Source organism: Galeopterus variegatus, unplaced genomic scaffold, assembly GCF_000696425.1.
Source record: "Galeopterus variegatus unplaced genomic scaffold, G_variegatus-3.0.2 Scaffold20, whole genome shotgun sequence".
Taxonomy (NCBI): domain Eukaryota; kingdom Metazoa; phylum Chordata; class Mammalia; order Dermoptera; family Cynocephalidae; genus Galeopterus; species Galeopterus variegatus.
The window spans coordinates 884,201-907,603 of record NW_007726131.1 but is presented as its reverse complement, the minus strand read 5'-3'; the positions used below and the strand labels follow the sequence as shown (position 1 = coordinate 907,603).

The following is a 23,403-nucleotide window of genomic DNA, read 5'->3' as shown; positions in this document are numbered from 1 at the left end:
ACTTCTGAAGCTTCACAATTAGTTGCATTTACCAACTTGCTATTGTCCTTTCTTTGAGGAGCAGTGTTTGAAAAGGAGAGATGAGTCCCCACTGTTGCCTGCTGCTTTCATAATGCCTGTTTTGTTGGCTTGGGATGAACTCTTTCAGGGAGCCCAGGGCTGCAGCTCGTTTCCCTGCTGTGTCTAATACGCTGGGAGTAGTTATCTCCTCGTTATCTCTGGACCTCTGTCTTGGGTCCTGGGAAGGGATCCCAGTGCCGAGAGAGAACAGTCTGCCCAGTCCCCCTAGCTTCACGGGGGAGAAGTCTACCTTCTGTTTCCTTTGTGCTGCTCTGGCTGCTCACGTCTTCTTCCTGTGTGCTTGGCCTTTCTGAATTTATCTTTCTGGACCAAGATGGGTCCTCTGGCTTTAAGGAAAATGGCTCTCTTGGCATCAAGTAGATCCCCCTCCCTGACCAGTAATGTCTGCAAAAGAGCAGAGGTGGAGAATCCTGACAGTGCCGTTGCAAAAGCCACCAATGTGCCGCAGAGCCAGCTGCCCCTGCCAGCCACGCTTTCCTGGTGATCAGGATTTATTCTTTATTATCAACAGATATGCCTTGAGAGAATGGTTCAGAAAGTCTTTAGGTTTGCAGAAATGACTGCCAGCCCTTTTCCACTTACCCTCACAGGGTAAAGATGGATTTGACAGGCAGAAGCCTGAAGGCATATGGTATTTGTGCTGCGGGTTATGTGTGTGATGCGAGTTCTCAGCTGTCTGATTTCTTTCCCTAATTCCATCGACAAAGGCCCATGTGCCTATGCTACTGGCCTGGCAGAATTTTGAGAATCTTGGATTGACTGGCAGATCTTTTGGTAGGGCCATCTCACCCAGCCTCTTGCCTTCCAAGCAGTGAAAGCATTAAGTCATCCTAAGCAAAAAGGAATTCACCCTTTTTAAAAATATCCTGGAGAATGAATTCTATTTGGTTCTCAAGGATGTATTCTGGGGGCTGCTATTGGGGAATTATTTTATCTAATCTAAATTCTTTAAATTGAAGAAATACTTGGAACATTCTGGAAGGTGGGGAGTCAGGTACTCACTAAAAATCAGCATAAATAACAGAGCCACAAAGTCTTATCATGGTATGACAGATACAGTAGGTACTACATAAATATTGACAAATGAATAAGTGGTATTTTTTCGTATCTGGAAAAATATTGGGAAAACTTTCAGAAAGCCAATTTGTAAACATCTTAAGCAAACAGAAAACAGGATATTCATCCACAGAGCATGGTAAATAAGAAAATCTGCCAGATTAATCTAATTTTATTATATGGCTGAGTGTCAGGCCTGGTAGTCAAAGAGGGAGCACAGTATATAATCTCTCCTGGCCTTTGCATGGTTTTGGATTCCCTCCCACAATAATGCACCTCAGTAAACTAGGGAAATGTGGTCAGACCACACAGCTATTGGAGGTGAGTGGTCCTGCAGCAGAGACAAAAAACGATTGGTTATCACGGTCTCATTCCAGCCAGAGTGGTCCAAGCAGAGCTCAGCAGCCAAGAGGGTTATAGCATCTTCATCAGTGACTCAGATGGGCCAAGACCTTGTTCCTCAATCAGGTGAAGAGGTGATCAATTGCTGAGAAGAATGATATGGGATTTTCCCCTGAGCCAGTTAGGTGGGGAAAAAATAACATGCTGACTTCGATGAATTGTAAAAATGGACAGAAGCAAATAAAATCAGAAAGGACAAGTAGGGCTGAATTGTGGGTCTGTGTCTTGCCAGTGTTCTGGCAAATTCATAGAATGTGGGGGGTGTTGCAAGATAGCTTAGGATAAGCTTTGTATCTCAGGCTTTTAAGTCAGATAAACCTAGCCAGAACTGAATCCTGCCTTTTCTATTGCTGAATGCATGACGGTGGGACAGCATCTGGCTTCCCGGCTTCAGGTCCTCAGCAAGCCCATAGGGACTTTGGGGGAATGAGAAAGAGTACAGCTGCCCTGGAGAGTGGAGTGAGCGCTGGTTTCAGCACGTCCCTCCTTGCTTTTTTTTTTGGCAGCTGGCCTGTATGGGGATCTGAACCCTTGACCTTGGTGTTATAACACCATGCTCTAGCCAACTGAGCTGACCGCCCAGCCCCTTCCCTCCCTTCTTGGTGGGGTGGCCTCATGCAGCACAAAGCCCACATGAGCACTTCACAGATCTGTGCCTCAGTTTCCTTACTAGAAATAGTAAAATACAGACAGTGATAGATACTTGAAATGATGAAATAAGGTGATAGATATGAGTGCTTAGCATAGTGCCTGGCACATAGCAGACCCTCCATACATTGCAGCTACACAAAAAGCGGAGAGAGAATCACACCATCCACTCTTCCCACTGACCCTGTTGCTTCTGGGGGACACATATGGGTGCAAGTTGTGGTCCCTACAGGAAACCTTTTGTCTTCTTGGTCTCTTCTGGTCCCACAGTGGAGGAGGGTGGGTGAGCTGGGAGGAGGTGGCAGCGGCAGGGCAGGACCAGGCGGCCGTCCACAGTCACCCCAAGTGGACGGACACTTCTGGGTGGTACAGAGAAGAGGAAATACAGGATGAGGCAGGAAGTCTTTCCAGAATCGACCACCCTTTTCCAGCCCTACTTCACAACCCCACCTGCTTCTCAATCCTGAGTTTTCTAGGCCCTGCCCAAGCCTGGAATAGTGGATGGAGCACCCATCTTGATAGTCCAGTCTGGAGGAAGAGTGAGCCGGAACTCCAGCCTTCTCTCATATAAACACATTGTCCCCTGTGATCCCGAAGTATGCTAGGCAACAGGGGTCTCTGCTGGCTCTAAAACATCTTGCACAAGAATAACTACATGTGTCCCCCTCCAGGCTGCTCCATTTTCCTGAAAGCAGGAGGCCCCAACACAGGCCTCCCTGCTGGACTGTTAGTCTCTCCTGCACATCTGTTATTCAGGGCTTCCCAGGGCACGGAGCTCAGAAGGTGGTCTCCAAACCCACTGGGAGAACAAGCAGTGCTAAATAAATGTCCTGACATTCCTGAGGAGTCCTAGTATCCTAGGACTGTAGAAAACCCAGCAAGCTGGAGAAGATAAAGAAGGAAAACCAGAGTCCTGACACAGTAGGATATATGAGGCTGCACAGGCTGCCTTTAGGACCAGCTGTGTCTGCAGTACTGTGGCCTCAGGCAGGGAGTCCAGGAGGGTTTTAAGGATGACCTTAGACCAAATCAACTGCACCTGTTCAGTGCCTTTCTTCCACAAAGGAGAACTAAGAGCCACACCATTCCAATGAATGGCTGTGGAAATTCACTTTGATACAGAAATGCTATCAGAGGCTTTGAGGGCAGGATTTGAGAAGGTAGAGATCAGGAAGCAGGTAGATTCGGGAGAGAGTGCTGGTGCAGAGTGGGACAGAGAGAGCCCCAAGCGTCCCATCCCCAGTCCCCGGCAATGACCCACATGGGCTCCCCTCTGGAGCAACAAACGGGAGCGCTCCCCTCTGCAGCCACCAGAGGTCATTGGCTCCTGCTGTTGGAGCTGCGAGACACCCTGTCTGCAGGGCCCTCCAAAGCCAGCGCAGCCCAGTTACTGTTTCCCTCAAGCCCTGGAGCCAACACTGACCCAGGTGGAGAGACAGGGATGACTCTCTGCAGAGCCCCTCCATCCCCTTGCCAGGGAAGGCCAGCACCTTGAGCAGAGACCCTGGGCTCCCATCCTCAGCCTTTTGCCCTCAAGAAGCTCGTCCTGAGCACAATGGGAGATGAGGAAATGGCAAAATGCCTGGCCACCTGTCTGGCCAGGGACCCTGACACCTGCTGCTCCCATATCCTTCAGAGGGGAACAGTCCCAAGGAGCACCTTCCTTCTGCCAGGGTCACTCACTCACCCTACCTTCTTTTCAGTACTGGAGTCCAGTCCTGAGCAGGCAGCCCTACACCTAAACCACCTCCATCCAGAACACAAAGCAAAGCAAGAGTTTAGTCTTCACACTGACCTACAGCAAACTCAGGAAATTCTCTGTCCTAAGTTAAATACACTTTGTATTTTTAAAAAACATCACCATCCAGTTAGAGACCTTAGCTCTTCCCTGACCTCCAGTCCCTCACAAGTCAGTCTGACCAGGATCTGCCTCTGAAACCTGTTAAAAGAGCCCCTTTTCTGCATCATCACTCCAGACCTCAGCATTGCCTGAACCGTGATGAAAATTCCCACTGCCAACCTTTCCCTCTTGGCCTCTCTGTGTATTCTAATCTGTCTGCACTCGGCTGCCAATGCAAATCTGACTACTGAAGGTTTTGGGGCTCCCCACTGCCCAGAGTTCCAAGTTCAACTTCACAGCCTGGCTCACCCCACCGTGCTCACCCAGACACCTCCTTTCATAGCCTTGCTGGACTTCTCACGGCTCCTCGAATGCCCAGCGCTCTGGTCTGGCTCTGGACCTTTACGTGAGCTTGGATCTCCGGCTGTGTGCCCTCCCCGCTTCTCCGGGAGAACACTCCCATCTGTCCAGATCCGGGGGAGATAGCCTCTTCTCTCTCAGTGCCAGCTGCTTCTTCGTAGGTGTCTCTGCCGCTCTTATTGTGTCCAATGGCACAGTTTCATTACTACATCTATGTGTCTGAGCAGCCTGTGAGCAACCTAAGGATAGGAACCCTGTCCTAGTGTAGATGTCACTTTGGAATGATCCCACCAGTCTATACATTATCTGTCATTTAGGAAGGCCTCAATAAATGTTTGAGTGAATGAATGTCCTCAGTGAAGGTTAAATCACATAATAACCAAACTGGCTTCCCAACGCTTGATAAGCACAAATGCTTTAGGTGAGAACCAGTCTGCAGCCATCTCTCTTCCTGGCAGAAGAGACAGATGATGACAACGGTAAGGTGTGGGTTCTGGTGGCACATGCTGAGTGTCTACCATGCAGAAGGTTATGCACTCATGAACTCATGCAGAATACCACGTGTAATCTCCACCCCTAATTTTATAGACGAGGAACCTGAGGCTTAGAAAGATTGCCCCGGGTCATTCAGCACAATGAAGGGCAGAAATGGGGCTTGACTTCAGGTAACCCTAAGGGCAGTGCTCTTTATGGCAGCATCGGACACCAGAGGACAGGGGATTGAGCCCTAGCTCCCCATTGCCCAGTGTGTATGAAATCTCGGGCCTGTCACTTCATCTTTTTGGGCCTCTGTTTCCTCATCTTCATCACACAGCAGTCTTGAGGGTCAAATGGGATTGGCTATGAAAGCGTCTAAAAATTATAATGTGCTATGAAACTAGGAAGGACCATGCTCTAATCTTTGTGGCCCATACCTCTTCTCTCCATCATGCCATTTTTTTCCTTCTCTAGCTGTCTTAGTCTTTTTTCCCTCCTCAGGCTCTATTCCTTATTTCTGAGCACTTCTGTGACTTGACAAGGTCCCCTGAGTTTACACTCAAGGAGCTGTCCATTGTCCTTACCTTGGCTCATCTGAAAACCCAGTGAACATGCAGCACTTAGCTGTTTAAGTTCCAGATGCCTCTCTGTCCTGCAAGGCACGTTAGTACCATCACCTGTCCCTGGGTGCTTGAATATTCTGGCTGTCTACCCCCATCCTCTCTTACCCACCTGCCTTTTCTACTCCTTCCCACTGCAGTTCATCACAGAGGGGTTAAACTTCTACTTCAGTTCTGAGCAGAGCAGGGGCACATGTCACTCTGGTGGGGTGTGGAGGGTGGGCTGGAGGAAGGGCCGGGTGAGGGGCAAGGAGGCCAGAAAGAGGCGATCGCAAGAATCCTCCTGAGGAATTTCAGGCAGTCAGGGTAGTTAGGTCTCTTGGAGGGGCTGCAGCGCCTCGGGTTGCTGGTATCTCATAGCTTGAGTGGTATCCCTGAGACGACTCCCTATGTCTTCTGGGAGCCATCAGTTCTGAGCTGTGATCTTGCCCCTAGTTCATGCCAGCACCAGGCAAGAAGAGATAAGCCATCCAGTTTCTCCACAGGCGGCTGGCTAGGGCCGCTCAGTTATTATTTTCCTCTCCATAAAGCGCTGGAAGACTTCCAGAGCACTCGACTTTCCCAGCCCCGTCACTCCTGGAGGGCCTGCCTGGCATTTCTGAGCATTTTGAGAAGAGCCCTGCCTACCTGAGGAGAGGAGCCCCTCCCCCGCCACGCTGCAGGTCACGCACAGGGAGGCCAGGGAGCCTGCTGATTCTTCTTTTGCTTTGGCTCATTTTCCTTCTGAAGCAGCAGGCTCATCTCCTGCATTTTTAATAGCTGAGCATATTTAGCATTCAACACACACGTGTGGGTTGATAAGGCCCAAAGAGAAGGCAACAAGCCATCTGGGGGAGGAAAACCTCCTCCTCCCTCCTCCCAGCCTCCTGTCCACATCAGTCTCCATCAGTGGGTTTGAGCTCCCCGGCAACTCACTATGCTGGTCCAGGACAGCCAAAGCACAGCAGCCGGGCAGGGCCTGGTCCCCTGGCTGGGCGGGGACTCCTAAGTAAAGGCTGAAATGCTCATTGTAGCTCAAAAGAGCCAAAAGCCATAATTCCCTCTTGGCTCGCACCTGGGGACCGAATCATCTCGTCCACCTCCCTCCAACCTTATGAACTACGTGGACATCAATGCCGTGGGATGCTGGCTGTGGATTCTGTGGCCTCTGGCTCCCTCAGGGGTAGTCCCCAGAGGCAGGACAGTGAACTCGTGGAGGGGCTCTAAGAGTCTGGGTGTTTTTCAGGGGACAGATCTGGTAACACAGTGATACCCTCTTTGTTTTTTCCCTTTCTTCTAATGTAGAGTTATTTTTTAACCTACCCAGCCACAGAAGGGAGAAAATAACAAAACCACAGACCATTTAATCCTGCATGAGAAAGTCAGGAGTCAGTCCGTACTCCAGGGTGGTGTTTTTATTGCTGTACATGTGAATTTGAGCTATTTGGGAAATGGTGCCCTAATCTGCTGTGAAGTCTGTTCTAAAGGCCCTGGACCACCATAGGCTGCACTGCTTATGCTTTCTGGGTCTGTAGGGGCTGATTCAGAGCTCATTTGGGGCAAAGGAACAGAACTTGGCGGAGGATTCTCTGCCTGACACGACTGGGCTCTCCAGTTCTGCTCCCGCCACAAACCCAGCAGTGTCAGGCTAAGGCAAGAAAGGAGTGAGAGTTCCTTCCACCTTGCGACTGGAATTTAGCAACTTCTGTCAGGAGGTATGACATTAAAGAGATCCCAGGGGCCCATGAACATGCCTTTGAATCAAAGAACCAGAGGGACCTGCCCAGGATCACCTGGCCTATGAGTCTAGATCTGCACTGTCTGACATAGCAGCCACTGGCCACTTGTGGCTATTGAGCACTTAAAATGTGGCTACGGGGCCAAGGAGCAGAATTTTAAGTTAAGTTAAATTTAATTCATTAAAATTTAAAAACAGAGGCTTGATTCAGTTATTAGAAAATGTTTAACTATGTTTGGAACAACTTGGGTATGTGAATCTATTTTATAATCCCTAGTTTTTATGAAATCTAAAAATGGATCTAGTATTCTGATGAAAATCTAGTGTTCAAATTAAGATGTGTTATAAAACACATTCAGGATTTTGAAGATTTAGTATAAAAAAAGAATGTAAACTATCTCACTGGTTTTATGTTGAAATGATAATATTTTGGATATATTTGGTTAAAGAAAATATATTATTCAAAATTAGACAGAGTGAAGTCTGGCTTGAGGAAGTAACCGCTTGAGCTAAAGCCGACCCGTATTTAATTTCACCTGTTCCGCCATTTGGAGCAACATGGATGAACTTGGAGAAAATTATAAGTGAAATAAGCCAGGCACGGGAAGAGGACTACTTCATGTCCTCACTTATAAGTGGGAGCTAAAAAATACACAAAGAAGAAAGAAAGAAAAGAAAGAAAGAAGAAAACCCCATCATAATCATACGTTGAACTTTCAGAAGAAGCAACAGAATTGTGGTTACTAGGGGTAGGAAAGGGGGATGGGGGACGGGGTTAGTGAGAAATTAGTTAATGGACCCAAAGAATGATTATGTTTTGCAATGATGAACTTGCTAATTATCCCGATTTGATTATCACATATTGTATACAAATACCAATAGTCAGCTCTGTACTCCACAAATATGAACAAATCAATTATGTTTCAATAAAAAAATCAACTTAAAAATTAATTTCACCTGTTTCTTTTCACTTTATTCCAACGTGGCTGCTAGAACATTTTAAATTACATGTGCAACACACGTTATATTTCCACTGGACAATGTTGGTCTAAACAATTACAAACAAAATGTTAACCATCTCCAGGAATGGAAATCTGACAAACCCCTTCAGGGTCAGATCTATCTCTTTCGATTCAACAATGAGGGCACCACACTTGTTGAGTGGGTGAGAAGCTACAGGATAGGAGGCCCTGCAGTAACTACTGAACAGCAGAAATACAGGAAGTTAAATCTGTGGCAGACCATAGAAAGTGTCACGGGGAGGTAAACTTTAAGTGCTATGGGGATTAAAAGGAGGATGACAGCTTCTCAGGTTGCTGGCAAGGAGGAAGCAAATGAGCAAAGGGCTTTGAGAAGAGGTGAGGATTTTGGCCAGGCCGGACGGGGACAAGATGCTATGGGAAGAATGCTGGGCTCCACAGCCCCTGCTCCCTCAGGCTCCTCTTCCCCCATCCCAATCCTCCAGGGTCCAGCCCTGGGCCTCTGTTCTTCTCATACCACATACCTTCTTGGGAGGCCCCATCTGTCCCACAGTTTCCATGCCACGTCTATGCTGTGGACTCTCAAGTCTCTATTTCCAACCCATGCCTCTCTCCTAATCCCTGGATCTTATCCAATGCCCACCAGACATCTCTTTGTAGATACTTCTCAGATACTTCAAAGTCCATGGATGCTCCAGCTCAACTCATCCTCTCCTTCCCTCCCTACACTCTAGCCTTTATCATCCTTTTCTTGAGAAAGTGGCAGGGCGGCCCACCTGGCTGTCCAAGCCAGGAACCTAGACATCAACCCAAACTCTTCCCTGTGTTCCAGCCCTACATACGTCTAGCCCCAAAGGCCATGGAGTTTTCCTCCCACCTATTCTCCCACCTGGCCCCTTCTGTACATGCCCATCACCACTACCTGGGTCCAGGCTGTCATCCCGCCTCAGCTGGATGACACAACATCCTCACTATACTTGCCTCTTCCCGAGTGGCCCCTCAAGCCACCCTTTATACTGTTGTCAGGGTGATCTTACTACAGCTGAAAACTGCTCCTTTAACAGTTCCATGCACTTTTCAGGGTGAAGTCCAAATTCCTGAATTTAGCACATACAGTGGGACTTTATAATCTGGCCCTCGCCCACCTATCCAGCATCATGTCCTGAGTCTCTCCCCCTGTGCAAATACCTCTGCACATTCTTTTCCCTTTGCCTGGGATACACTTTCCACTTCCTTTTTTTTTTCTTTTTTTTTCCTTTTTGTCTTTTTTACTGACTGGCAACGGGATCGCAACCCACGGTGTTGCGCCCGTACCGGGGACCGGCAACGGGATCGCAACCCTTGGTGTTGCGCCCGCACCGCACTCAGCCAGTGAGCGGGAACTGGTCTCCCAAGCAGCGCACTCTCCAGTGCGCCACCGGGCCAGCCCCACTTTCCACTTTCTTAAAGAATTTTTTATTGTGGTAAAATAGACATAAAATAAAATTTATTATTCTAATCCCATTCCCCCCCCCGGTTCCTTCCTACTACTTGTCCTTCAAATTCAGCTGAAGTATGACCTCTTTTAAAAAATCTTTTCAGAGTCCTCAGCCTGGGTGAGGAGCCCTTCTCTTGTGCTACCAGTATCATAGCCCCCATCACACTGTACTCTGTGCTGGCTTATATCTCTTTTTACAGACTCCCTAGGACAGTGTCTGTGTCTTATTTAACTGTATCCCCAAGGCTGCAGAGTATGGTTGTACAGGTCATGCACTGCACTAGGATACTTGGCTGAGGAAGTGAGTAGGAGATGAAGGCCATTAGTCAATTGTGTACTTGGTACAGGACTGCAGCCAGGCCTTTTCCTAATTTGCACAAAGGTGACATCAGTGAGCCCTTTGTATCCCCAGTGCTTGCTATAAAGCAGGCATATTGTATTAGTAGGTGCTCATTTAGTGTTGAGTAAAGATAGGCTGATGTTCTAAGCAAAGGTACAAGGGAAGATATGGGGGTGGAACTGGATGATCGGAATTAAATTAGGGGGTTCGGAGGCAAGGTGTAGAGGGTCCCTTATGTTGGGCTGAGGGGCTAAACTTTAATTCTGCAGGCAATGAGGAATTTTGAGAATTTTTGAGAGGATTGTGATTTAGAATCAGAAAATATTCAGATTTGAAAATGAGACATGAAGAAGTCAAGTCACTTGTTGAAGGACAATTGGGAAGTCAGAGGCAGGGCCGGGACTTGAACTCACGCCTCTTGCCCCTAGCTCAGAGCTTGCTCTTCCACTGTGCTGTGGGGAAGCCCTCGGAACTGAGGCGAGTCCTCAGCACCCTCCAAGCCTCCAAGCCAAATCTCCCCAGCCTTGGGACTCTCTCTCCCCCCTGACACACCCTCTTGGCAATGGTGGGCAGATGGACAACGGTCAGCAGGCTGGAGGTGAGAAAGGTGGGGAGACCACTGCCACTATCATGCAGCCTCCTCAAGGCGCCCCTGTGGTGTCTGCAGAACGCTCACCTAGGCGAGGTGAGGTGCATCACCCATCAGCTTCCTCCTCTTCATGCAAGGTAAGCACTCTAGTTTTTGAAGCCCTTTTGTTAATTGAGAGATAGCGCCCTCACTGCAATCCTTTTGTTACTTATCCCTGGACCCTGGCTAGTTTCATCAGGTTCTTTCAAAAACCACTTTCCGCCTCTAGCTAAGGGGCCTTGCCCACGGCAGGTCTTATCAAGTGTGTGTTGGACGTGCAACACACGAGACCCCTTGTTTGCTCTTTCAACAGGTGAGTTCATCTATGATCTTCCATGGCCCCCCCCCCCGTGTCTCCTCCTGGCTTATGAGCCCCTTGTCTGGCTTTCCTGATTTCATTTCTCTGTAGCTCATTTCTGGATTCTGAATAAATTCTTTTATCATTTTCCATTTTCACTTTCACTCTGAGTCTGAAGAGCCATTTCTCTAATTTTTTAGAGAAAATTGACTTCTCAAGCTTTATCCCAGGTTATGGGAGCTCTGTCCTTTGGTGCACATGATAATCATGATAACAACATTATTGCCAAATATGTATCAAACATGTACTATGATCCAGATATTGTGTCTGCCTCTTTTATAAAAATTAGATCACTTAAGCCTCACAACAATCTTATGGGGGTAGAGCTATTATTAGCCCCATTTTACAGGTGAGGAAAGTGAGGCAGAAGAAGATCAAATAACATGCCCAGGGTGACCCAGATGAGATTTGTACACAGGCAGTGATTCCAGAGCTCGTGTTTACATCAGGACACCATGCAGCCTCAGCAAACAAAGTCTTAGACACTTTCCCAGGTTACTGATAACAGAGATTGCAGAATAGTGACTGGGAGAGTCACCATGCTGGCAGGAAGGCCCAGAAGTTGCCAACTGTCACTCTTAGACTAGGTCTTCCCTAACCAGCTACATTCTCCTACATGATGGACCCAAGATCGCAACAATCCAAAGAGAACAAAGCTTATCCATGAGGCCCAGCTGGATGGCAGGTAACCCCCCTCCTCTATGGCCATGTCTAAACCTTTCCACTCTGTCACCAGAGGCTCTTTAATTGATCTGGCACAATTAGCTGTGTACTAAGTCATCGTAATTTCCAGCGTGCAGCGACAATCCCATTGATAGATGATTTTATGCTACAGCTGTCCTAGGTATGAAGTTAAGTGTAATTAACTATCATCAATTAATGGAACACTTTTTCTCTTTATATATAAATTAGACAGACTCCACCTTCTCCCTTCTCTGCCTTCACTAGGCCTGAAAGATAAGGCTGGAGGTGCTGTAATAAACTAGCCCTGGAGGGCTCCAGGTTGGGGGCCCTCAGCATTGGATGACACTCATCTTCCTCATTTTCAGTTTGATTTCTTATCTGCCCATTCCACAGTTAACCTTTTCTGACTTGTCAGACACCTGTAGCCAGCTCTCCCAGCCCATCAAAGGTGCGATGCGACCTTCTCCTTGGTTCTCCTCTCTTCCTCCCGTGCTCACCTCCCAATTACCTGCCGCTGCTGGGCCCCAGCTGCACGCTGCGGGAGGCTCCATGGGGAGCCCGCCTCCAGGGCTGGGGGCAGGGCCACGGCCTCGCTCCCTGCTGGGCAGACTGTCTGTGCTCTTGATTATTTACACCAGAGCTTCTCTTCACTGGGGCGGAAGATTGAGAAGTGACCATATAATTGAGGAACGTCTCCCTGTCCCTTTCCTTAGACACAGCCTGGCTCAGCTCTCAAGAGAAGACAAAATCCCACAGTCAGGCATAGAGTGCTTTCAAGGTCCCACGTTTTGTCTAGTATTTAGGTTTCTCATTCCATCATTCTGGGTTTCTGTCCCTGCCCTCCTCAGTTCCCCAAATTCCTGGACAAGACGCCCAGGAACAAAGCCAGAGGGTAAATAAACACTGTTTCCCATGGTGACAGGGACAAGCAGTGAGGACAGACAGCTGCTGGCTGCCAGCACCCGACACTCACCATGGTTTATCCCTTGATCCTTTTGCAGGAAAGACTGTGTGCTGTTTGCTGCTGGAGGTAAGTAGATTGTCTTTGGGCGTTTTGAATGGCTTTGAGGTGCTGCTGGCAGAATTATGGCCGCTGAGACAGGCTTTCGTTTTCACCTGTACTACTGATGTCCTGGGATTGGAGGCTGGGGACGCTGGAGAGGGAGAAGGTCTGCACATTGACCCGTGTCTTCTCTCTGCAGGGGGAGAAAGAACAGAGCTCAGTACAGATCTGTAGCAAGTGAGTCTCTCACACACTCATACATCCTCACATACACCACAGGCAAAGAGAAGTGCTTTTCTTGCAATGTTGGCATCCTGGAAGCCTCAGTTCTGATGACGGTTTGTCTTGACATCTGCTCCTATTCTGCCAGCTAGCAACGATTACATTCTGGATTTCTGTATCAAACAGCACACTAAACTAACACCGAGGTTGTCATGGGAGGCATTTACCAGGCCATCCTTCTGCAAAGCCACTTCCATGGGAGTAGCAGAGGGACACTGGGTGTTACCTGAATGTAGCAGGATAACCACATATCCAATGTGATCCCCAGATAGCTACTCAGAGGCCACCAGGTCCTTCAGGGCAGTGGGCAGGGCAGGGCTCTCAAAAGAACAAATAGAAAATTCTCACACATGACCCTCTGCAGAAGTGCCAAAGTTAGGGAGACCAGAAGGGCTGAATGAAAGGGTCTTTGAGAGTTGGGAGATAGCCCAGCATCTATCCTGTCCTGGGGCTGAGGAGACAGTCAGTTGACACATGCCAGCTGTGGCCTCTCCAGGGTCTGATGAAGTTCAGGGCCACACATGCAGGAGGACATCAACACTTGAGGCAGAATCCACACTGTGGGACACGGACTTGGACTGGCATCACAGCTTGCTGAGGTTCTGCAGAAAATGCCAGAGCTCTGGGCAGAGAAGCTGCACGTGTTCATGCTCTGTCAGCCCCTGTGGTCTTGACTCAATGGGCAGGATGAGGACACTGACCAGGACAGCAGATACCCACTAGGGTGTTTGTTAACTGTTTCAGGGTAACAGATTTGATGAAAGTAAAGGACTCCAGAAAAATACACATTTACTCATGCCTGAAAACTCTGTACACGATTACAGGAGGAATCCCAAACCCTAAAGAGACAAAGGCTCTGGAAATCCCAAGTTTTCTCTGGCTTTTATTCCCCACATATGATTAGTGCTTAAGATGTGTTGAATAAATAAATGAAATGATAACAGACGTCCTCATGGGAAGAACTAGAGGTCACAAATCCGAAAATCTGGGTTGAATGTGATGGGAGGTGAGAGGCAAAGATGGCAGACTGCATTCTCCTCCACCCAAAGCTCAGTTTCAGGCTCCTTTTGTTAGCACAGCAATTTTGGTTGCTCTTCCAGGCACCCTGACCTGGAGCAGGAAAGCCAGACTATCCTTGGCTACCTGGCATGGGAGTATGGAGTTTCTCTGTGCTCCCTTGTACCCATGGGCTGCCAGGGCTGACTCAAAGCAGACCGATTTAGTCTTCTGATGAAATGAGAATTAGGGGAGAAAAAGTAGATTTTTGAGGATTGTCTGATTGCTGGGTATTTTTGCCTGACCAGTGTTCACATGTTTCCCACACAGAATAATTTCACAGGGTAATTTTTCTTCATTGATTCAGAGTAGACCTTGTATACATGCTTAGTTCCCAGAAGCCATCCTATGGAAGTGTAGTGGATTGAATTATGCCCCCCCTCAAACTCACTGAAGCTTGAATTGTGTCCCCTAATTTTATGTATTAGAAACTTGGCCCCTAGTGTGACTGTTAAGAGGGTGGGAAATCTTATTATGGTAATTGAAAGGTGGAGTCTTGAAAAGGTAATTGGACTGTAGGACCGTGCAGTAGTGAATGGATTAAAAATGGTGGTCAGGGGTGTGGTTCTGAGGGCTTTAAAAGAAGAGGAAAATCTGTCTGTCTGTCTGCTCCACCATTTCACAATGTGATACCCTGCATCACTGTCGCCATCATCAAGACCCTCACCAGATGTGTTCCCTCGACTTCGGACTTCATAGCCTCTGAAATCGTAAGCAATAAATTTTATTTTCTTTATAAATTACCCAGTTCCAAGTATTTTGTTATAAGCAACAGAAATGGACTAATACAGGAAAGTTTTGAAAACCAAGAGCTAGTTCCAGGCTTCTGTTTTGATGTTGTAGAGAGATCACTAGACTGGGAGCCAGGAGACCCAGGCCCAACCACACCATATATTAGGCTTGTGGTCTTGAGTTTGCCATTTAAACTCTCCTGGTTTCTGTGTCTTTATCTGTAAATGAAGTGGGTCCCTAGATAGCTTCTAAGGCCTCCTTCTACTCCATTATCATAAATACAAGGCATTCTGATACCTGCTCCTTCTCTTCTCATTCCTCATGATTCCTGGATGTTATAGCAATAATCACAGCTGAAGAATTGAACTATTTTACTCAGGCAGGATCTTCCTTGGAGGAGTTCATCCTTTGTAAAATTGTACTGGCCTTTACAACCCCTGTGGGACAGGCAGGAAGCAGCCAGGCGTCTCCACCCTCCTCACGGCTGACTGGCCAAAGGAGACCCAGAGAGGCGAGGTGATCGCCAAGGTCAGGGCCAATGGCTACTGAAGAATGGGGCCTCGGTGCCGTGTGCATGGGCCAGCCATTTCTCAGGAAGGCAGGAAACGAGGTATATTATGAACAAGGTTTGAAGCCAGGAAAGTAGGAAATGCAGAACTCAGAATCTCTGAAGATTAGAACTGGATCTTAAAAGTCAACTAGCCTGATCTCCTTTCTAATCGATGAGGTTGTCTGTTACTAACCCATAGGGCAAAGCTAGCTGGTGGCAGTGCAGGGACTAGAACCAAGTCTCCTCACTTCAAATCCATAGTCGTTTCTGCCCTTTAGAAATTTCTTATTTAGCAATTTCTTTTTTGGCAGAGGTTTAATACTAAAATAAGACTTTGATTTTTACCACTGACTGTTTTAGATTTGTCTGTAGTCTTCACTCACTCACTTGCCATCACTTGCTCAAAGTTGGTGGGGACTGGGGGGAGGGGAGGATGTACAGAAATGTTCCTCAGTTTAGGTGGGGAGTTAAGCCTAAATAACAAAGGTAAATTTTATTTTGCTAAGTGAAGGGTTAAAAATTATACAAGTATACAACTAAAGATAAATCACAAGGTAGGGTGCCATTAAGCACAAAATGATCAGGACAGACCAGAGATACCAAAATCACCTTCCCTGAGAATTCTGGTCAGTGGTCCTGGCTGACTATATTCTGCTGCTAAACTTGCAGAAAAAACTATATCAACAGGTAAGCTTTTTTCTTGGTTTTATATTTTAGCTCTATATGACCCTCTTAAATGACCAACTGGAAGAACAAGTTGCATATGAAAGAATATGCACTGAAACCTGAAGACAGCCCTTTGCCCTTCATGTGTTTTTTTGTTTAATGTGTGACTTTGTATTGCAATAAATAGACGAAAGCAGTATTTCTCACTTGTAAAACTGTTCCTTGTTCTGATTGAATCAAATCTATCACTATTTCACGGTATTCCACAGAGGTCCGTATTTCTGGCCCCTGAGCTGGGGGACCAAGCTTGCCCTACTGGTGCAAGTGAGAAAAGCTACGTAAAAATTTAAAGTGGCGGAACCTCCTGCATCAGTGTGGTCAGGGCTACATTTAGGAGGTGAGCTGCAGCTAAGCTTGTGAAAACTAGTAGACCTGATGTCCGAGGTAGGGCAAAGTGAATAGATTTTAAAGAAAGATCCAATTCCTCTCATCTGTGAAGAACTGCCTGTAGATGACTTACAGTTTTGTCTTTTGGTGGACAGGTGGGTGGGCTGGTGATGGGAGAAAGCAGGTTTTTGTTTCTTGTAAAAAGATGGTGCTATGCAGGTGGAATTTTTCTGAGTAAAGCTTTCCAGATTTATGTTAACAATCATGCTGATACAAGCCCTCACCCACCTTGAGCTTAACCATTTCTTTCTATGTTTTGGTTAAGGGATTGCTTTAGGTAGATCCCTATAAATTATTCTAGTTCAACTTGCCCTGCTCAGAAAGAGTTTATAGAACATCATGTTCCTCACTCACTGTTAAAATTTTTTATAGACAAGCAATTTTAGAGAAAAAGGTCATTTCCTTCTGAACTTTTCCAATCTTTGTTAATAGCTTTAACAAATAATAATAATCTTTGTTATATAGCTGTATTAACAAAAGTATAATCAATTGATATTTTGGACAATTCTTTGTCATCTAACATTCTATACATACATATCCAATTCCCATATACTTGCCATTTTAAATGGTTAGATAACATTCAATCATGAACATGCTGTAGATTATTTAGCTACTCTCTTACTATCTACTTACTGTTCATTTAAAAAAAAAAACTAATTTATTTAAAAGTCATTTAGAATGATTTCCTTGAGGTATAGTTCCCAGAGTGAAAGGTTGCAACAGTTTATAGCTCTTGCTACACATTTCTTTCTACACCATGTGACAGAAAGCCCAAACCAATCTATTGTGCTAATGTTGAATATAAGTACCACTCACCCACTGAAGTGAAAACAGAAAATCACTGTCAGAACACCCATGCAGAATTAAGTATCCAATACATCAAGAACAACCTCAGTGAGTGATCTTGGGCCAGCAATCTCCTGTCCTTTTATTAAGATATTTCTATATGCAATACTTTACCAAACACTTGATTTACTTTGCAGCATTTAATTCCTTACAATACCCTAAAGAGGTACTATTGGTATCTCTATTCTACAGATGAGGAAATTGAAGTTCAGAGAGACAGTGAGTTGCCTAAGGTCACAGAGCTAGGAAACATCAGATCTAGGGATGTCTTCAGAGCCTGTGTCTTAACTCAGCTCCACCACCTTGAAATCTTGGAAGATGCTACTGCAGATTGGGAGAGCCTGGAGGAGCCAGCAGGACCTCCTCCCTTCCCACTGCCATGGGTATTTCAGCCGGGCACCCAACTGCCCTAGGGAGGGGAAAGAAACACCTTTTAGGTGCCAGTCAGAAGCCCCATGCCATAGCCTGAGACCTCAGTCTCAAAGAGTTGGGAGCCCCAGGGCCAAAGAAATGAAAAACCAAGTCCTTTTAATTTTTTGAATTTCCACACCAGAAAGTCCAGGCCAAGCCCTCAGCAGCTGACTATTTCAAGACCACCTGCTTCACCAGAGCCTCCTTAAACATCCAGGTGCAACTCCAGGGGCACTCCTGGAGGCCAGCTGAGCCAGGGCTTGCTCAGCATTCCAAAAACCCATCAAATGTGGGGAGCCCTGGTGTCTCCACAATTCTCTCCCCTTACTCTCTGAAGATGGAATCTACCAGGTTCTCACGCAATTCCATTTCAGTAAAAATTTAGAACCCTCCCTTCCCCCTGTGTGTATCCCCTGAGATATTTTCAAACTCATAGCATCAATGGCCTGCATTTAAAACCACAGCACAGATGCCTCATGAATGGCTGAGCCAGCCGCAGACACCCAATGTGGCTCCTTGTACCATTTTTAGAAAGAACTTGTTGTGAATTTTCCAGTATGGGTTTTAAGGGACCAATCCCCTGCTGATAGACTTTGAGCACCACAGTTGCTATGGCCTGCCACGGTTGTGTAAGAAAACTTGGGCTTAGGCCAGCATGTGGCTTACTCATTTGACAGTGTCTCCTTCAGTCCCCACCTCTGAGGGCAGGTGCTTGGCGAATCATTAGCTGGTTTCTATTTGATCAGTGGATTCTATCTGCTTTAGAAGCTGCAGTCGGATGCTTCCTACAAAGAACATCCCTGAATTCTGAGGGACCATCTTCCAAATGTAAACTGGTTTGGAAGGGACCTTGGCATGGGGAACCATGCTAGTTGTATCTTATAACTACTTTGTGAGGCAGGTATTTCCCCAGTTTACAGCTGTGGAAATGGAGGCAGACAGACCACATTTGAGAAACTTGCCAGTCACCAGACTATTAAGTGGAGGAGCTGGGGTTAGAATCTGAGCTGGTAGTCTCATTTGCTACAATTGCAGTTAGACACTAAATATAGTGCCATGGTGGTTAGAGGGGGCATATTGAATCAGCCTTCCTCAGCAGAGGAGGAAATGAAGATATAGGAAAGCCAAGTGACTAAGGCAGGCAATGAGTGGCAGGCAGAGAGAGCTGTGCCAAGCAGTCCCAGTGCCAGGAGTACTTGTGAGCGTTTCTGCAGTGTTCACAGTCTCCTCAGACTGGAATACCTCTTTAAAAGATGTCAAGGCCTGAGTAGCTGGGGAAGTATTCCTTAAAAAATGGGTGCCTGTCGCCAATTGACTTATACTAGGTCTTCTTTACCCCTTTTCACCTCCTACCCACTGCGGGGCAACATGAGCTATCAGGGGAACTAAGTTCTTTGACAAATGCCAGTGGGGGCAGGTGGCCGACACTGCTCATGGCAGCTCAGTTCCCAAACCCCCTAGGCTCTGGGTTGGTCTCTTGGCCATCTGGTCACCTCATGCCCATTCATTTAGTTAGGAAGGAAAGCAGCATTTCTTGAGTGCTTACTACGTGTCAGGCACAGTGCAAGCTACTTTTCACTTACCAGATCATGTAATTTACCCAACAACCCCACAAAGTGGTATGAAACTTTTAGCCTTCTTGTTATAGATGGGGAAATTAAAGCTTAGCAAGATTATGAAAGAAGATCAAGGTTATACAGACCTCAGTGGCTGGGAGGGAAGCCCAGGCTTGCCTGGTCCCAGAGCCAATGCCCTTTCTACCATGCTATTCTACCTGGGATGTTCCCTTTCCTCCACACTTGAGAAATGCAACTGCTCCAGTGATTCTTAAAAAAAAACAACCCAAAACAAACCCAAACATTTCCCATTTTCAGAGCTGCCTTAGGATGTTACTGTAAAGTCTGATAACTTGGGATCCTCTTTATTTTTTCCCCTTCACCTGCTCTTCTGATTGTCATTTATACTAAGGTGCAAATTTCTGGCATCGACCACTTTTGGGTAGGATCTGGGGAGTCCCAGGGACTTTCCAGGGCCCTGAAATATTTCCATCAGCTCCCAGGGATGCCCTCCCAAGATACATACCCTAGCTAAAAGGAAAACCCACAGAAATGTAAACCTGAGGGGAAACAAGAACATGTACACGTTTCCAGGGGTCCTTTCAAGGGGTTACATTTTTCTGGAGAGCAATCTGGTGATCTGGTGATAATAACAGGAACCGAAAAGCATTCTTAGCCTTTGATCTGGTAATCTGGTAATATTAGCTTGGAAAATAGACCTCAAGGAAATATTTCAAAAGAAAAAAAAAGTTCAAAGATATTCTCAGTAGCACTGTTTACAGTAGTAAAAATATACTACAAACAACCAGAATGATCTATAATAAAACAATTGAAAATGACAAGTATGAGGGTTATCTCAGTCCAAGGAAACGTGTATGTGAAATAGCACGCCCAAATCCACAAGAAAATGAAAAATCACAAATAAGATGTAAGCATTAATCACTACTTTTTAAAAACATTTAACGTATATGTGAGCATGATGGAAAAAAGGAAGGAATAGGATGGATCGCTTAATAGGCTCTGGTTTGGTTAAAGCTGTTTAAGACCATACAAGAAAAAAGATTAAAAAGATAAAAATAGATCACCACCACCACCAACTACAAAAACGCTAACATATCCTTAAGGAGAAAGAGCAAAGGAGAGAAAAGAGAAGAGAAAAATGGGTTAAAATTAAGCCTCATTCATTCATTCACTTTTTTTTTTTAGCATTTCCTCTTCACCTACAACGTGCAGGGCACAGGGATATGAGCACTGGGTTATCACAGTGGTGATAAGAGACACTGTCATTGCTAGAGCTCTGTAATCAGAGGATCCCCTCAAGGTGGGGATAGCACTCTCCAGATCCTGGCTGGCTGCCACATCTGTCACCCTGAGTGGAGAACATATTGGGCTCAGAGGCAGGCCACTGCTGGCGGACCTGAGGGGAGTGAACAGCCCTCTCTGATCTGCTGGATTCCACCTGCAGCCAGAGACCAGCTCCTCTCAATAACATAGGCCTTTTACTGCCCCAGCTGCCCCCTGTGCCCAGTTCCAACATGGCAGTGGAGGGATTCACAGGGCATTCCACCTGTATAGTGCTACACTTGTCCATCAGTATAACTCCCTCCACAGCCACCAAACTCACACAGCACAAGTCACAAGAGTTTAAACACAGGAGTACCCATGGCTTTAGTGAAAACTGGTGGCCTCCAGCTTTCGGATAAGTTGCTGGATTCTACCTTAACATGGCACAGCTGATATCATCCCTGCCCCAGGGTCACCGCAGGGGATCAGCTGGACAGCTGGACACTGGGCAAAGTTAGAGGCATAAGCCAGGTATCTTTGAAGAGAAGATCCGTGAACTGGGATTCCCAGTGTCTAAAAGAGTTGGACTGGATCTTCCCAATACTGTCTTGAGGCAACATTAGTGGCCTTTACCCAGGTGCCTTGGGCTAAGTGCACAAAAGCCCTGTCCCTGTCATAAGTATGCTCTGTCCACACCTCATGGAAGGGAGGATCCTGGATGCAGGGGGCAGAGAAAGTGCCCAGGCCACACTTACACAGTAGAGACGATATGGTGCAGCGGGGGCCCCTTCGATCGTGGGACAGCAGGGCCAGGGCCTCCCTGATGTGTAGTTTTTAAAAGGTTCTGAGGTGATTTTCATGCCCTACCAACTTGGGAAGTCACTGGAAAAGTGGACCAAGCTGCCATCTTTGGAATCAGAAAGACCTGGGCTCGAATCCCAGCTCTGTCACTCATTAGCTCTGTGACTCGGGCAAATAACTTAACCCCCTGATCCCCAGTTTCCTGACCTACAAAATGGGGACAATAATACCCACATCATAGGGTTACAACTGGGCAGGTGCCCCTGGAGCCCGCTGAGCCCGCTATCTTAGCACACATCACATGCTGTAATTGCTGGTTTACTGCTCTAGGTATCCTGTGGCTGGACACACCTTGACGGCAGGTGTCCTGTTCATTCTTTTATCCTTGGCATATCACTATATACATTATTCAACTCATTGTTGAATAATGAGTGTCAGGAGGGTGGCTAACATGTGGAAAGTGGCTACCACAATGCCAGCTCACAGTAGGCACTTAATATAAGTTCCCCTCATATATGAAAATGTAGATTAAAAACACACACAAACAGATAGTAGCTTTCCTAAGTAGCTCTCAGCCTTCTCCCTGCCCCTGAATTAAAATTATTCCATTTACAAGAATCCTACAGGAGCACATTGTTTAAGGAACACAGGCTGGGTAGGAGAGGTCACCACCGCTTTATTTCTACCTGTACCAACCTCCAATTTCAACAGTGCAGGGCCATGGTCTCCTACAATAGAAGGTACAAAGTCTCCACTCACTGCTCAGCTCACGGCGTCACTCAGAGCCACTCACTCCACAGGCTGTCATGGTCCCGCAGCAGTCACTAATAACGGAACCATTTCTGTTCTCCTTGGAGTGGCAGTTGGCAGTGGCAAACAGGAAGCTGCCTTGCAGCAGGGTGTGGCCATGCCCTGTCAACATACGTGCACAGAGAGACATGCACTTTTTGTTCCTCTCCAGCCCCCTTCTCTCTTGTGTCTTTAGGAGCAAAACGTCTGAGTTATTTCAGTGAGTCAAAACTTTTTGCACTATTTAAGATCAACCATCACTACGATACAAACAAAAACTGAGAACAGAAAGGGGCCTAAAACATAGCAAGGGTCTGTTTTCCTACCATCAGTCCCTCGCCTGTGGCATTTCTTTAGAAACCAACTGTGTGTGAGTGTGTGTGAATTTTCCTCTTTATTTCTCTGTGGGCACACAGGAAACAACCCTAGCTAGAAACCAGGCCAGGTATACTGCCGATCACTCTAGTGAGCCCGTGGGTCCGCCAGTGGGCCAGCTACTAATGTGTATTCAGGGTCTCCAGTGTGCACGCACTGGACCAGGGACTATCATGCATAGGAAAGAAGGAGAAACACAGGTCTCTAGCTTCAAGCAATTTGCACAGTTTGAATAGAAAAGGCCTGAAACATTTCTTAAAACGAATGACATATAAAAATGACAAAGAAAAACAATTGCTGAGTAGAGAACTGCAGAAAGTGTCACTGGAGCTGCACATAAATGCTGAGAAGTGGGGGCGATGAGTTGGTAAGTTTCGTTAGTGCTGGCTTGCTGGTGCTCTGAAAGGTGTGCTCTAAATTTTTCCACTCTGTTCCTTCCCAGGCCCGAGGCTTGTGCCTCCAGAAGGGCTGTCCAAAATAGACTGGTCCCCAACCCAGCCTCCTACTCCTGACCTCTTTCTGAGGTAGCTCTCTCCCCACTCTGGCCTCGGCTCCAGCCCCAGCCCTCAAAGCAAGAGCACTGTCTATGCTGACATTCATGCTGCTGCACGGGGTGTGGGCTGCCAGCACGCGCGGCCTGTCAGGCTCTCTTCAGTGTCCTGCGCCCAGCCCCATGCCACCCTGGGTGGTGATTGTGCCCTGCACTCACACTTACACATCCCAGGGAGGCAGTCTTGCTGTTGGATAAGGAGGCTGAGTCAGTGACACGCTGGGCAACCAACTCGTGGTGGTAGACGTTTCCTGGCTCCTGGCTGAGGGCCCTGCCAGTCAGAACGCACCACTTCCCCTTTAAGAGAACACGCCCAGATGAGATTAGGGAAAGGCAGAAAGCAAAGCCCGGAACACTCAGGATTGTATCCTGAATTTGGCAGATGAA

At 46.9% G+C, this 23,403-nt stretch overlaps 1 protein-coding gene across 3 annotated transcripts in view; it reads right to left on the bottom strand.

Annotated features, from left to right (window-relative positions):
- The window catches only part of ATXN7L1 (ataxin 7-like 1), a 219,869-nt gene that overhangs the window by 29,392 nt on the left and 167,074 nt on the right, over positions 1 to 23,403 (bottom strand). For all 3 annotated transcript variants that reach the window (XM_008567926.1, XM_008567918.1, XM_008567931.1), the window contains one exon: positions 12,642 to 12,864. In XM_008567926.1, coding sequence (XP_008566148.1) covers positions 12,642 to 12,864 — 223 coding nt within the window. The remainder of the gene's footprint in view (positions 1 to 12,641; positions 12,865 to 23,403) is intronic.